The 16,595-nt window shown below is 34.0% G+C and overlaps 1 protein-coding gene across 4 annotated transcripts in view; it reads right to left on the bottom strand.

Annotated features, from left to right (window-relative positions):
* Positions 1-6,640: 6,640 nt before the first annotated feature.
* LOC143249451 (uncharacterized) overlaps positions 6,641-16,595 on the bottom strand; it is a 202,706-nt gene continuing 192,751 nt past the window's right edge. For all 4 annotated transcript variants that reach the window (XM_076499308.1, XM_076499310.1, XM_076499309.1 and 1 more), the window contains 2 exons: positions 8,197-8,279; positions 6,641-7,377 (listed from right to left, as the gene is read on the bottom strand). In XM_076499308.1, coding sequence (XP_076355423.1) covers positions 8,205-8,279 — 75 coding nt within the window. In that variant the 3' untranslated portion in view covers positions 6,641-7,377; positions 8,197-8,204. The remainder of the gene's footprint in view (positions 7,378-8,196; positions 8,280-16,595) is intronic.

The raw sequence follows: 16,595 nt of genomic DNA, 5'->3' as shown, positions 1-16,595 counted from the left end.
CAGTAGTATTACGGCTTGATCCTTAAATCTTTCCTTACGTCTTCTAATCATTAAACTGCACCTATCTTTATGAGATACTTAACTACATGTATACATTATTGCTGTTATTTATTATTTTAATTAAATTTTTTTCCACATTTCTCTGAAATCACCGTACGTTTGTAGGTGCAAATGTGTTTCATGGATGATGCAATGTTGTCTAACTATTACGTCAGCAGATTTATAGGCTATCTGATAATTTCATCAGCCGTTATTAGCTATGAATAGAAGTTCACATGTGAATCACTTTAAAAACCTATCTGACACAATGTGTGTGATGCTGACGTGGCCAAGGATTGCAATTTAACACCACCGAGAAAAAGCAGTAATTGTTTATTTGAGCAAAACGAGACTTTCAACAAGACAAATTGGTAGAAAATTTAAATTTCACTAGTGTATTGTGAGCCGCTTGGTGCAGAGATATAGAGAGACCGGCTGAGTGGAACAGCGGAAGGGAAGAGGTTAGAAGAAAACTTTAAATAGTAGCTGACGATCGTGCTCTGAAAATGCATGAGCCAGCAGAACTGCCGACTGTCGTCCCCAAATCTCAAACTAGCAAGGCAGGAAACTTCAGAGGTCATTATCATTACATGAACTATCCAGCCTCACCAGTATTCAACTGGTCTGTCTGTAAGACAGGCAAGAAAGAAACTTCTCTTTACCAACAAGATGAGGTTCAACTGGGCCAAAAAACATGTTGCCTGGATTGAAGCAACGCAAGGCAAAGTAATCTTCTTAAACAAGATTCAACCTGCGCGAGTCTGATGAGAAGCACTTTGTATGATGTCGATGTCGAGAAACGTTTCATCCAGAGTGTTAAAATGTAACTCTACAAGATCAGGTAATATGGGGTTGCAAATCTGGATATAATATGAAATGCTTGCATTTTGAGAAAGTGCACAAAGATTACCGAGTCCTTATTAAAACTAACAGTTTGAGATCATATCCGTGCAGCTGACACGTGCATATCCAAGGATGACTCTGCTCCATGCCACAGAGATACGAAGTTTGGTAATGTTCATCTACGCCACGCAAAGTAGATGCGAAATAAAAATGAAATTTTAATCTACGTATATTGAGAAGTTATATTAGGTTTAGTTTATTACTTTAGATGAAGGATTATCTTCAATGGGAGAGAATCAAGATATTACAACTCATATATCATATCTATCGAAAACTACTAGAAGATAAAGCGCATGAAAAGAACACGAGAAGCACCTTAGAACTGCAGGAAACCCTAATTCGTGCAAAGCATCATGAACGCATCACTACCTACTTTGAGTTTATCGTGCAATCTTTGTCACGGCAATGTCAAACAGTTATCTAGGTTAGAAGAGGCCCAATCAAATATTGAAACAAGAAACAAACCCTATGACTGAGATATGAGTCAATTCACATCACACAATATCCATAAGGGTTTTACACTACTTTTCACACTATGACTGAGATATGAGTTAATTCACATCACACAATATCCATAAGTGTTTCACACTACTTTTGACACTATGACTGAGATATGAGTCAATTCACATCACACAATATCTATAAATGTTTCACACTACTTTTGACATTATGACTGAGATATGAGTCAATTCACATCACACAATATCCATAAGTGTTTTACACTACTTTTCACACTATGACTGAGATATGAGTTAATTCACATCACACAATATCCATAAGTGTTTCACACTACTATTTAAATTATGACTGAGATATGAGTAAATTCACATCACACAATATCTATAAATGTTTCAACTACTTTTGACATTATGACTGAGATATGAGTCAATTCACATCACACAATATCCATAAGTGTTTTACACTACTTTTCACACTTTACAGGAACCAAGAAAAGTGTGAAAAAAATTGAAAGGTGCACTAATTTTAACACCACTGTAAAACTAAAAATGTAATTACTAAATATATACATACATATATTTTTGCAAAAGATTTTACAAGTATAGAAGAATATCCTTTTAGAACTGTTCCTGGTGCAAAAATGACACAAAACTCAGTATTTTTGTGGTGATGCAAATACTTTTTGCGTGCTCGCTGTCTATCTAGAAGGTACAACTTTAAGCTTGTAAATCAGCCAATCAGAAATACTTTCTTTTTTTCTCTATCTTGATTTTTCCAAACAAATGCATCTTATTTGCTGTTTATACATGTATGTGTACATAACAATTCTTTTGTAAATTTTACCAATTATAAAAATTAATAGTTGATTTTTCAAAAGATCAGTAGTTCAGATTTTGTTACTACCATGCGTATTCATCATTTTCAACTATTTTTTTTCTAAACCTGCTTATATCAACAAGCAAATTGCAAGTTCAGCTGAACGAAAAACATTAGTAAAACATTTCAAGTGTACAGGGTTTGAAAATGTTTCAGTAAAACGATTTTATAGCCTCATTGTGTCGTTTCAGTTTATGTCACCATATCCAGTCGTGCTTTATGTCACGGATGTACATCTTGACATCTGAAGTGTAGTTTTCATTATAAAAGGCTCCGTCGCGAAGCTGTCATGTCCACAGCATACTACTCTTTTATGCAGACGTTTCGTAATCCATCTGTTATACGAATACATTTATATATATATAACGAGAGAGTTTTGAATTTTGCGCAAAGCTACATAAAGGCTATCTGCGCTAGCCGTCCCTAATTTGGCAGTGTAAGTCTAGAGGGAAGGCAGCTTGTCATCACTATTCACCGCCAACTCTTGGGCTACTCTTTTTCTAACAAATAGTGAGATTGACTATAACATTATAACACCCACATTAATGAAAGGTTGAGCATGTTTGGTGTGATGGGAATTCAAACCCGCGACCCTCAGTTTACGATCGCCCTAGCCAACCGGCCATGCCGGTTCTGAGAGAAAGAAAAAAACAAAAATAATTCACATCACAAAATAAAACGTCCTTAAATCGTAAAGTGTTGATTCTGATAGAATTGAACAAATTCTGTAATTCATTCGTCAGCACTTTTTCAAATCTTCCAACTGTCTTCTAATGAAAACTTACGAAAAATATTTTAAATAATGTTAAAAATCGATTAATAGTTCTTCAAACCAGCCCGAATGAATTAGAACAAAGAGTTACTATATAAGATATACATTGCAAAGATGGTTTATTACATGTACACATTATATCTGTGAAATATCTCTCTAGTGGATCTCACAAAGGGCAAAATGTGGTCAAATCGTGCAATGTGTGATAATAGCATACCATTTATAAGATTCTAATACTGTATTTCTCCAAATATACTACGCATTTTGTTCACTAAACAGTGCGTATGTCCATGACAGGGAATAGAGCTCACGATATTAGCATTGTAAGTCCATAAAATTATTGCTTATCCAACAGGAGATTTTTACAGCCACTCCAGACCATATTTTCCAACAGCGTTGTGAACGATAACATATACTTAGTAGAAATATTTGTTTTTTTATGGTATGTCTTATTAATTGTCTCTGTTTCTAAGACAGTGCTTCTCAACCTTTTCTAACATAAGTGCCCTCAATAAGTTTTTCACGACAGCTCACTCACCCCCGTTCGTAAAAACAAACAAAAATGTGTTAAATTAAAATGTAAAATTATTTATTATTACTTAAATGTGCATCAAACTACAACTAAAATAAAAATAACTGTATTTATCAAACTACAACTAGAATAAATAATAACAGCTAATGATCTTTTTGTGTTATATAATTGGTAATACTAATTAATCCTCTCATTCACCTTGATTCCAATCTGTAATCTGAGGGTCGCTGTTTCGCATTCCCGTCGCACCAAACATGCTCGCCTTTTCAGCTGTGAGGGCGTTATAATGTTACGGTCAATCACACTATTCTTTGGTAAAAGAGTAGCCCAAGAGTTGGTGGTGGGTGGTGATAACTAACTGCCTTCCTTCTAGTCTTACACTGCTAAAGTAGGGACGGCTGTCGCAGATAGCCCTCAAGTAGCTTTGGGCAAAATTCAAAACATACAAACAAAAACAAACCTTGATTCCGTGATGTCGAGAAAACCCACTTGTAGAGAAATATATATGCAAAAACGGCTCGTTTGGGTTGAGAAAATATTTTACATAAAAGAGCGAACAACTTTCGACCTTCTTCAGCCATCGTCAGGTTCACAAAGAAAGAGGTAACCAACAAAAGTAAATATATCTCACGAATCATAAAATCACGAAACCATATACTGTTGTATACCATATATTCCTGACATCAGCAGACAAATAACCAACATTTGGCAAAAACTAGTAACAAAATATGACATTCCAGTTAATACCAAATTTATTCAAAAACCAGGCACAAAACTGAGGTCTATACTATGTAAAAACTACACTGACAAACACCACACCAACATTATTTATAAAATACGATGTGATAACTGCCACGACTTCTATATTGGAGAAACAAGTAGAAAAATGGAAACCAGATTCAAAGAACATAAAAAAGTCACCTTCACACGTTTTCGAACACTGCAAGTCAAATAAGCACAACATAACCATAGAAAACACTCAAATACTAAATAAAGAAACAAACATAAACAAACGCAAAGATTAAAGAAGCCTTACTTATACAACAACTTAAACCCAAAATAAACCAATACAAAGGAACGCCTTTATACCTATATTAATATAATAAAATAAATAAAATTATATATTCAAACATCTAACACCGCCCTCTACATTCCGACACTCAGTTACACAACCCCTTTCAAACATGTGGTCAGCTTCCGGTCAGTTACCTCTTTCTTTGTGAACCTGACGATGACCGAAGAAGGTCGAAACGTTGTTCGCTCTTCTGTGTAAAATATTTTCTCAACCCAAACGAGCCGTTTTTGCATATATATAAACCTTGATTCCGATCTTATTAACCCATGAGTAAACCGTTCACCCAGTTGAGAAGCACTGTTTTATGACACAAATGAGTACTGTCTTTCATTCCTTTTCAGTGTTTTTAAAAATTATTTTTCTTACGACTTTTGAGATTTATTTACATGCATACTTAGAAATGTTTGGAAATACAAAACTAGTTACCACAACGTTGTGTTTAATATTCAAAACTACAAATCAAACCTTCCAGTTCTGAGTCAGAATCATTGTCCTCAACAACTTCCCAATAACAACTTTGTTATATACCACAGCCATGTCGTCGTCCAAAAATGATTTCGTCTTCTAAACCATGGCACTTACGAGGCAACATTTATTAATTTCACGTTGAATCAATATTGTAAAAATCTTGATGCATTTTATTTATAGTAATAAGATAAACTTGATTCTTTATTCTTGGTGATTAGAGTATGTATTATGTTTGGAAAATTATAGTGGTTATATTACAATATATGATAGTATAAATTCAAGCTGAGTGGGACCCCACTTAGGCACATGACGTCATAATCCAAAATGGTCGTTTTGGCACTAAAATATACTCAGAATGCTTTCTAATTAGGTATTTAGCGGCTTTTTCTGTTGACATCCATGTATTTATTTCCAGTTCGGTGCAAGAATTCTAGGTTTTGATGTCTTTACAACGATTATCTTTAAAGTGAAAGTAGGATTTCCAATAAATCCTTAAAGTGTCAGAGGAAAGGAGGTGTGAACTTGTGAGTGTCTTGAGGACTACGAGGAAAGTCGATTTGTGACGCTGGAGCATTCAATAGTGGGATCGGTGTTGTTTCTGTCAAAGAGGTGAAGGAGGAAACTCTTATTTACCCTTCCAAGGACAAAATCCCTATAAAAAGTGCCTACAATATTTCAGAAAATCCTGAGAAACGTTGAAGAGATTGATGAACTTCCTAGTAATAACAGCCTAGAATGGTTGGATGACAACAGTTAACTGGAGACGATTTTTTTACACAACTGTGTAAATAGAGACATAAGACAGATAAAAATAAGGAAGATAGATCCATACTGGAGAGACGAGTAAAGGCAAACATGCCAGGTACTTTAAGACAAAGAGAGTTGGTTTACTAAATATCAGCATTGACTTAAGGTCATGCACTAGCAGGAGACAGACCCTAGGCTTCTACCTGTGTGAGCTGATGGAGAGTGTACTCGAAACGATGCATGTATATGAAATAATATGTTAATCATTCCTATAAAATATTATGTAAAATAAGGAAATATGGATAAAAGGTAACATGTCGGCAACCTTAGAACATTTATTGTTCCACAACAGCTGGGATTAGCTTAGAAATTTTACGAAATTATTCCTATTTCATACTATATTATAATTTAATTAATCATTTTTCTACTACTTTAATTGGATTACGACGTTATAAAGCTAAATAGAGGTTCAGTTAGCTTGTATTTGGATGTACTTTTCTCTCTAGGCTTATTGACCACACTCTGTGCTAACTAACATGTTGGTGTTACATACTAAAGCATAGTTCCCCCTACTTATAACTGTCAGGCGAGAACCTGTTATTAGAGTATACGTGACGTATTAATTAAGTAAAATAATTCTTGAACAGTACAAACTGTTTGCGATAGCTACGCAACAAGTGGTTCGTTATCAACTTTTTGAGAACACGTTAGAAAAAGAGACTTGTTCTTGTATATATTTGTGATAAAAAATAAAATAAAAAGATACTCCTTGTGCTGCTTATGAAATTCTTTATTTCAAAGGTATTACTAAACCAGGAATTTTATCGGTGAAGTGTACAGCACGTGCGTGTCTGTAAGCTCAACTGAAGTGCCTTCTGTCAATTCAGAAGCTTACATTGTGACGTTTCTTTTTTAAAATTTATAACACGTGGATATTATAATCTCGAAGTTCCCAAACATTTAATTCGACGAAGGTTTCTAGTTTTGATACACTAGGATTTGCAAAACCACTATTACGATAAAATCAATGTTGGTGACGTCACCTGACTTCTTATACAAGTTATCTTTCAGTGGAATAAGTCTGTAATAAAAATATTTCTAGGAGATTAAGTTGGTAGTGTTCATTGATCTTCGGGTTCAGTTCTTCGGTTGTAAGGTTTCGTACCTTGAATTCGTAACTACATTGTTTTCTTCATCATTTGTTTTTAAGTTAGCATCTTTAGGGACATCGTTTCCAGAAGGTTAAGTTAATAAACGAACAAGTTCAGTAACAATATCCTTCATTTTCACAAACTCGAGTCCTATAGTGCACCTGAGGTCATAATTTTGATCTCTCAGAAGTAGTCAGTCGGCTTGATGGCATTCCACTTATACGACCTGTGAACACAACAGAAGTAATGACTTTTATTTCCAGTCAGCAGTTGCCATTTTCCTGACATTCAGTTTCTTCACAAGCGTTGACCTTCACTCCTGGACTCAGACGTAGATTGTTCCTTGACGCTAGACCTAGAAACAACATTGTTTTCAGATACTATGTACAGCGAAGTGTTTGTTTTCTCTCAATAAAATCCAATAAAGGAGAGATAAATTTCTTCGTGTATAATCGAAATTATAAACGGTTTAGATAGAACAATAGTAAAAATATAAGACTTTGTTCAATCAACTGAAGTTCTTAACTATTCCCCCATTTGGTTATCCTTTATTTATCAAGTCATTTGTGTAAAGATAAGAATGAAAGAGAAAATGGTCGAAATGTGAATAAAAATTCGTTTGTTACAAAAATAGATATAATAACATTTTAAAGTACGAATGCGTAACATAAACGATTTAAGAGTTACTAAACTGTTTGTACAAGATTTGGGTGGTTCAATTGTATAAGAATTAAAAACCTTGCTTCGTTTATTTTGTGAATTTATTTTTTAGTATGTATCCGAAACAGGAACTTATGCCACAACTCCTAAGAATGACTTTAGTAGCTTGGTGTATTTTTCTAATGACATATTTTTAAACTTATTTTACGACACAGTATATTTTAAATGTGCAAAATAAAATAAAATCTCGCAAAAATTCCCTCGAGTATTATTTTAATAAGAATTGTACAAAAAGGAATAATATATTTAAATAGTTTTAATATATACGCAACATACGTTTACTAATAGATAGATAAAAACTAAGATATTTTAGAAAGTTTAAAAACTCAACTCATCAGCATTTTTTTCTAGAATCTATTGTATGAGTCTTAGGTTTAACAGCAGCTGGAAAATAATTCAGATGTATATCAGTATAAACAACGACAGAATAGTGAATAAGTCCAAAACCTCTCACCAAACTTCTTATGAAATAGCTTCCCCCTCTTGTGGCTCTTCCTCGCTCTTCTGTGGACTACAGCCTGTCCTCTCCTCTATGATCTACAATATCAAAAAATGCAGGTCTAAGTGATTGTTATACAAAGAGTAGTCGGGTATAGAAAGAAAAAAATACATTTTTTCTTGCTCCTGCCTCTGTGTGTACTTAACGAGCTCAGCCTCTGAGAGACACGTGCCGTTTGATTACACATCATTATCCTTTGTCGGAGTTGTCTTCTATTGTGATGATTAAGTATGTATATATATCAATAGAACAAGCTAACGAATTCTGCTTGAGTTATTAGAAATGCATCCACATCGTCTGTAATAGATCCTTGAACGGAGAAAAGCTTGAAGCAGATCGTATGAGAGAAACGTCACGTTTGGTATAGTCTCATGTTTTTCAAAAAGGACTTTGTTCTTCAGAAATATTTTTAAAGGAATACCAATAATTTTAGTCTTGCCATACATTAGTCAACTGCATTATGAGTATCCTGATTGAATGAAAATATCCACAACTTTTTTAATGGTCAGATATGTTATATAGTCAATGAGTGGCATGCATTGGTATCACTGAGTATATTGAATACCAGAAGTTTTCTATGTATATTGTATAATATGTCACTACTGTAAATCAAGTAGCAGAAATGTTACTTAATACAGTTTAATTTAAGTTATTCATAGCCAATTAATGATACAAAAGGTAATATAACTCTAATGAAGTAAAACTTTAAAACTCTAATGAAGTAAAACTTTAAAACTCTAACGAAATTCCAAAATGAAAAAAAATAAACACGCGGTTCTGTGAAAGCAGGTAAAATATGGGATGGCAAATGTACAAATTTACCGATCTGTAGACCTGAACTCCGCTAACAACACCTAAAAATTTCCACAACAATAAAAACAGATAGATTGTTTCAACTAACACCTATAATAGGCAACAACTTAAGTTAATAAAAGATAAACTTAAAGTGGTAACGTATAATGATATATATATACATGCATGTATTAAAGTTGTGTCGATAAAATACGAGTATCACACCACGAAACCGTGATACGGTTGTATCGATAAATCATCCGATACGATACGATTTATGTATCTTAACGAAATTAGGCAGCTGTCAATAAACGTTATAAGTCTTTTGCACAGAAAAAAATAAATTTATAATAAATTATTTTTGTTAAAAATTAATGATTCATTAAAGAATAATAAGTATTGAGTACTACATCTTGTACCCATTTATCAGAATTATTACATGCAAAGTAACATAACAAATTAACAATAACAACATAGGCAGACAGATATTAACTTTAACACTGTAAAGTGTGGAGTACGTAAATAAGACAATGTTAGTAATATAGATAATAAAGTACGTACAAGACTCTAAGACTTTGTAACAAACGGTTGGTAAAACTTCTTTATCAAGATACGTATCATATCGGCTTCTATAGTGAGATACGCAATCCTAGTATATTAGCCTAGTTTTCTTTTCCTTTTTTCTTTTTCTTTCTGAATTTCGCGCAAAGCTATACGAGGGCTATCTGCGCTAGCCGTCCCTAATTTAGCAGTGTTGTAAGACTAGAGGGAAGGCAGCTAGTCATCACTACCCACCGCCAACTCTTGAGCTACTCTTTTACCAACTAATGGTGGGATTGACTGCACATTATAACGTCCCCATTGCTGAAAGGACAAGCATGTTTGGTGCGACAGGGATTCAAACCCGCGCCCCCAGATAACGAGTCGAACGCATAATCTATCTGGCCATGCCGGGCCCATTTTAATGAAAAGTGTAACTAAATACACATCCTCCCCGGCTGAAAATCGAACCCCGGTCTCCCGCGTGACAGGTGGGGATATTCACCATTATACTACCGATTACCTTTTTTTTTTTCTATGTAAATTTGTACCAAAATAAAATTACAGTTAAAATATGTAACAGGTTCAGTAAAAGCGATAAAAAATCAAACTTCATACTCTATGTCTCAGGCAATAAAATTCCAGTCTTGGAAAATAAACCAATACAAAATATATAGGTTATACATGCTTGTTGCAAACGTGAAATAGCCAGTTGCGTGAGCTATGAATTACAAAAAGTAAAAATAATACTTCATTATAGAGAACGAGATAAAACATTTAATTTTATAATAAAATATATAAGTAGGAGGTTTTGAAGTTGTCTTGTAATACCACACAGAGAACAGAATGCATGACGTCAACATATATATATATTGCTCTGGAATTTACGTCAAGCCGAGTAAATAAAAGAAACCAAAACTCTTTTATCGTACGCTAGCCACGCCTGAGTTCTTTTATTAGTCATATGTATTACAACGTAATGTTTGTACAACGTATTCCGCACTGTACGTAATTTGCATACATCTGACTCACGCTTGCGGTAAAAAATTTATAAACACGTATGTACATTGAGCAAAGACGTGTTCTTTGGTATTAGATTTTTAGTTTTGGTTCATATTGTTTTCCACTGTTCATATATTTATGTAAAGTATTACACCAAGGACCACAGCACTATAAAGCTTTAAGACTACAATCTTATTTTTCTGTTGTTGTTTTACAGATTCTACTATAAGTCCTCATCAACAGTGTCGAAATTATTTACAGCCAAATAGGAAATTTTGTATTGCTTGTAATGTTTTCACCACACAGTAACTTCCATAAAGTACTCGATGGGACAACGGAAAGTTCGCGAACGTTAAAATCTGCACTGTCAATAATGTCAAAGTAGTATTAGAAATACCAATACTTATTGCCTTTTGAGCCGTTGTCGATGTTTTCCTATTATTGTGGCAAGTTTTACTACAGTTTTACACGCAAGCCCGAGAGACACTCGTCAACTAAAAAGTACAGAGAAACAGTATGTTCGAAAACAGCACCCCTTCCTCAATGCTGTATCAGAAACGATTGCTAATATATGTTGATTTTTACTTACCTGGCAAAAACACTCTTGTACTGAAAGAATTTGAGAACCCCTTATCTGGATAATTCATTTAATGCCGATAATCTAACATATAAAAAGGTATAATTCATGTATGTGACAATTTTCCCCTGTTACAGTGTAGTTAACCATCGAGATTAGAGTGTTTGGTTAGTATTTTATCCGTTGCTCTAATTATCTTATTCATCAGCAGTTAACCACAAAATTTTGGATAGTAGATACTGCCTGTTTGGTATTGAGCATAGGAGATAGTAGGCAACAAGGGAAGTTAGAAAAGAAACATCATTTAAACGTTTATGAAAAATGATAAGTGAATATAAGCATCTGAAAAAAGGGACAACGCAAATAGATGTTAACACTGAGAAGCCAGACAGTAAAAGTGGGTTTATCACAGATGAATTCTTTTATTTTGAAACAGTAAATAACACACAAAAAATCTCTAGATTGATAGCGAAAAAAAAAAAGAATCATGTTAACAACGATGAAATAAACGGTGATGGTCACGTTATTGAAGTTTCAAGAGACCAGCGCAAATACCAAATAACATCAAAAACAACTTGAGGCGATTACTTGTACCGAAAGTAAAATATTTAAAGTTTCCAGAGGACAAAAAAATGGAAGACAATTTGCTGCAACTTAAATGATCACCATCTTACTAGTGGTCTGTTTATTCAGTTGAACTGTATTCTGCCTCAAGCTCTTTACTTCAGCATGATTTACCTTGTATGGAGAACTGGAAGTTGTTTTCAAAAAATGGAGAAAAAGTAAAAGAAAGAAAGTAACATCCTGTAACAAATCTGAAACTGGATACTTGGTCTTTTAAAGAAACCTGTAGTAGCTATAAAATGTTTCAGCTAGTATTATCTCCTACTCTGAGAAACTTAAGACCAGGCTGAATACAACAATGGCCATTTTTCTGAAATTTATTTAGGTATTTGGCACGTTTCGTGTTGTAATGAAATAACGTTTAAGAAAACTTCAAAATGAATTCATATAGTGATCTTGGAATAAATGATAATTAGTTTTGCATGTTATTGAATAAAGCTTTGGATAGTAACACAAAGAAAAAATACAATAACTGACAGATTTATCAAATAAAGTTCTCATGAAGTTGAAATTAGACAACACTTTATGAGAATCACTAAAACACAAGACTCAAAATGCGCTGTTATGGTAAAGCTGCTACTATAAAAACTGTTCGTTGGTCTAATCCTGTTGTTAATGGCACTATCTTGAAGAAAGATATTTGAATGGAATGATTCGAGTTTGTTTGTAATCGTTTTTCTAAGTTTAGACACAAATGGAATGTTTTTTTTTTAAGAAATTTGAGTACACTAACTGTCAAGCCACTCCTAAACACTTGATAGGAGACGTAGAGTAGTGCCTGATAATCAATATAAAATTAAAGATGTATGACGCTTTAGTATTACAACCAAAAGACACGACACTGGTTGTAATTCATGGAATAACAACAATATTTGGAACTACGAAACTAAGAATCTTGTAGCTAATCTCTAAAGGTTATGTTGCTTCGATTTGGGATAATGTGTTTCTTCAAGAGGAAATAGCGAGTATGACTCTATACAACTTTATATTTATCATCTGCGAATCCTGTTACAGAAAACAAAATAAAACTACTCTGAGAAATGCTCGTTTTGGTGAAGAAATTGATACACTCCTAACAGTTTGAAAAGTATTTGTCGAATAGTTAGAGGTTGATAGTCTATCACTTCAAAAATAGTAATGGCTATTGCAGGTCGCCCTCTAGTAGCTTTGCACGAAATTCAACAAATAAAGAAAACTTTTTCACTGTAATGCACCATCAACTATTTTTGTTCTTAATGACAGAAACTTCTTCAATCTCTCTATAAAGTCTGATACATCCTTGCTAATCTTCGTGAATACTTGGTTAAACTTTTTTTTTCAGTTTTAAAGAAATAATTTCCATTCCTCTACGAAGCCCTGTTTTTTTAGGTTGTATTTTATCCGATTTTGGCGTATTTATGCTTCAACGTTACCTCACTCTCATTTCTAACTCCAAACGTATGTGTGTGTATGTTTTTTTAATACTGTTACACAGTTGTTTTTATAGAATTCTATAAGTTATTAATCACAGAAGACAGCTTGGTAAGCATCAATATTCTGTAACCCAGGCCTGCCATTCACGCTAGCTGCACACAGAAGCCATTTTCTTGATGAAATGCAAATGTCGTGAACAAAGGCGATTAATGTCTGAAAAAAAGAAAAGAGTATGGAAAACCTACTGGGCAGGCTCACGTGCGCTGTCAAAAATAAAAACATGGTCTTTATGTACAGAAGAGATTCATTTTGATAATTACTCCACGCTAGAAGCCGGATGAAACTCCATACAATACGTTATTTCGTGGGCTTAATTGACTTAGAAAAATTGATGCTGTAACTGGAGAACCTATTGCATTGCTTACTGTTTCTCTTAAAATAGTGTATAACAATAGATATAGCTCGCTGTATGCTCAGACGTATTTCATTGTAAATGAGAATTAATTGTTTTTGTGGATTAGTGTATTTCGTCAACAAATATAAACATCTTCACTATTAAACCAAAAAAGAATATTGTTTCCAAAATATTGCAAAGATCTAGTTCAGTAATTTATTTTTATTATTATTATTTGGTGGTATGCTTGTATAAAGGCAAAATGGACGATCAAATTATTCTTTCCAAAAAAATGCAACGATATATTTTATGTTGTGAAATTCCTAAAAAAAAACTATGCTGACAAACGAGCTATTTCTATAATATTAATTTGTAAAATTCAACAGTTATGATCATTAAAACTTTTTATATTTTAACGACAATAAAATAAAAATAAGAACAAATATTCGTGTGCTTTGTTTAAATAATTAAGTCTCATTATTTATTTGTTGAATATCTGTAATAATTATTAAGGCTATTCTAGGATTAATCGCACTGCAGGTTTCTTAAAATTAGTTTCTCCGTTGTCAGGCATGCTCATTCTGGTGGCTATGATTACGCACTATTGCCCAAAGTTACAACTTCCACCATAAGAAGCTTCTGAGAAGGACGACGAAGTCAATCTTTAACCACACATCCTGACAGCCATACTAAACAGTCACCACTGTGCATGGACGTTGTCGTCAAAAAACTCAAAGGATACAAAACCTTTTGAAGCTGTATAAGGAAGCTTGTATGTTTCGAATATGATTGCAGTGATTTCTATTTCTTCGGCCATTTTATTAAACAAAATAGCTTTTGAGTTCAAGATGTGACTGGAACCTTTTGCACTTCAGGCTTGAGAGCTTTGTTATCTTCAAGTCCTTACTTATCATATTGTAAATGCTCCAAACATGTGCACCCAGCTTTATCACAATGGTTTATTTTGGGAGAATGTGTATAAGTGGTACATTCGTTATTGATGATGTTTTTGCTCTAAATTGGTTTGGCAAGTGTTTTTGGAGCCCACTGCTTTCCTATATACTGAGTTGTATGCGTATGTATTTTCTTATAGCAAAGCCACATCGAGCTATCTACTGTGTTCACCGAGGAGAATCGAACCCCTGATTTTAGCATTATAAATCCGTAGACTTGCCATTGTCCCAGCGAGGAACTGTTGTGGGCGTTTTCCCGATTTCGTGGATAACGTTATAGGTTCCCCTCTCGAGATGTTATGCACATTGGCTGTAAAAATCGTTCATTAATTCTGCTATATAAGTATCCTTCCTTGGAAATAGTTGTAACATACTTCTTGAGTCATTGTCAAAATGTATAGGTATTAAACTTGTTGGTGGCATGTGTCTTACAGTAGTCACACTCCATTACATTAGCATATACAAATCGTTCTTATAAACTACGATGAAACCTCTGTAGAGTTCCTCGCACATTTCCATACAGGTTTAATAAAACTTTTGTTCCAGGTAATACGTGATAATATATTTACTCAAGGCTTAAAATGAGATATTTTCATTAATTGGACAAATTATCAAATTTCAATTAAAAATACAGTATTTTACCGGAACTTGTTATTGGCTGTTATTTAAAAATAACTTCATTTTTCCATAGAAACAGTTTTATTAGAAGCAATTTCACTTCAAAATAGTCTCCAGAAACATACATTACAAACCAGTTTCTATTTAATCAATGCAATTTTGCACATTACTTTGTAATGTGCACCATCTTGCCTAAACCCATTTGATATCGATCATAGCGGGTTCGAGCCCCACGTGGGGCGATGTATTTGGTCCGGCATGGCCAAGCGTGTTAAGGCACTCGACTCGTAATCTGAGGGTCGCGAGTTCGAATCCCCGTCGCGCCAAACATGCTCGCCCTTTCAGTCGTCGGGGCGTTATAATGTGACGGTCAATCCCACCATTCGTTGGTAAAAGAGTAGCCCAAGAGTTGTCGGTAGGTGGTGATGACTAGCTGCCTTCCCACTGCTAAATTAGGGACGGCTAGCACAGATAGCTTTGTTCAAAAAATTGAAAAGAAACAAACTTTGTAAAGATTTGTTTTTGTTTTAGGGCTGATTCCACGGGAGATTTGAGCCTAGTCTTAGAGTAAATTTTCTTAATCACAATGCATTAAACATACTACTCTGTTTTAGAGCAACGCTACACAATAAGCTCTCTTTGCCTTAACCGTAGTAAACTGTAGAGTGTTTACTTCTCACAAGTAATACGAAATATTATTAACAAAACCACGTTTGTTTTTCGAATTCAAATTCATTTCTTTACTTCTTTTGTTGTTTGATGGGCGAAACATTAAATTTACAAGTTAATTTGATTCATTTTGGCTCTTGCAAAATTTAAACTCGTTAGGGACATCCTATTCAGTCTCCTTACAGCGGTAAGTTTAGGGATTTACAACTTTAAAATCAGGGTTGGATTCCCCTCGGTGAACTTAACAGTTAACCGGATGTGGCTTTGCTATAAGGAAACACACACACACACACATATCACATCCAGTTTTAGGGAAAGTTTTATGAATCTAGACATTTTATTCTTGACGTTTTTGTTTCAAGTTCTCATTTATTAAACACATTTCCGGTGGTGTTAAAAATAAGCTTTTATTCTTATTTTACCAAATAAAACTAAACAGTAAAGAATACTACAAGTTTTTAATCCCCTGGTTATATTTTTATGAGAAAATTACGAATTAATAATGCTTCCGATTAAACTCTTGAATTGCCCTCTCTTGGTCAAAATGGAAAGTTAAGATGAGACAATATATTGTATAGCTATAATAATAAACCCACGTACTTAGCGAGAGAAGATACACAATTGAACTCGAAAATAATGTTCAGTTAGAAGGGTCTGGATTTTGAAGATGGCGAGTTTGGGCTCCATCCCGACCGATGCCACAAAATATTCTCCCCTCTTTAAGCTGTGGGTGGATTATAAGAAAGATAATCAATCCATTAGCGTAGCCGTG

Source organism: Tachypleus tridentatus, chromosome 4 (assembly GCF_004210375.1).
Source record: "Tachypleus tridentatus isolate NWPU-2018 chromosome 4, ASM421037v1, whole genome shotgun sequence".
In the NCBI taxonomy this organism is placed as follows: Eukaryota; Metazoa; Arthropoda; class Merostomata; order Xiphosura; family Limulidae; genus Tachypleus; species Tachypleus tridentatus.
Note: the sequence above shows the minus strand (reverse complement) of the source record. Positions and strands in the feature narration are given on the sequence as shown.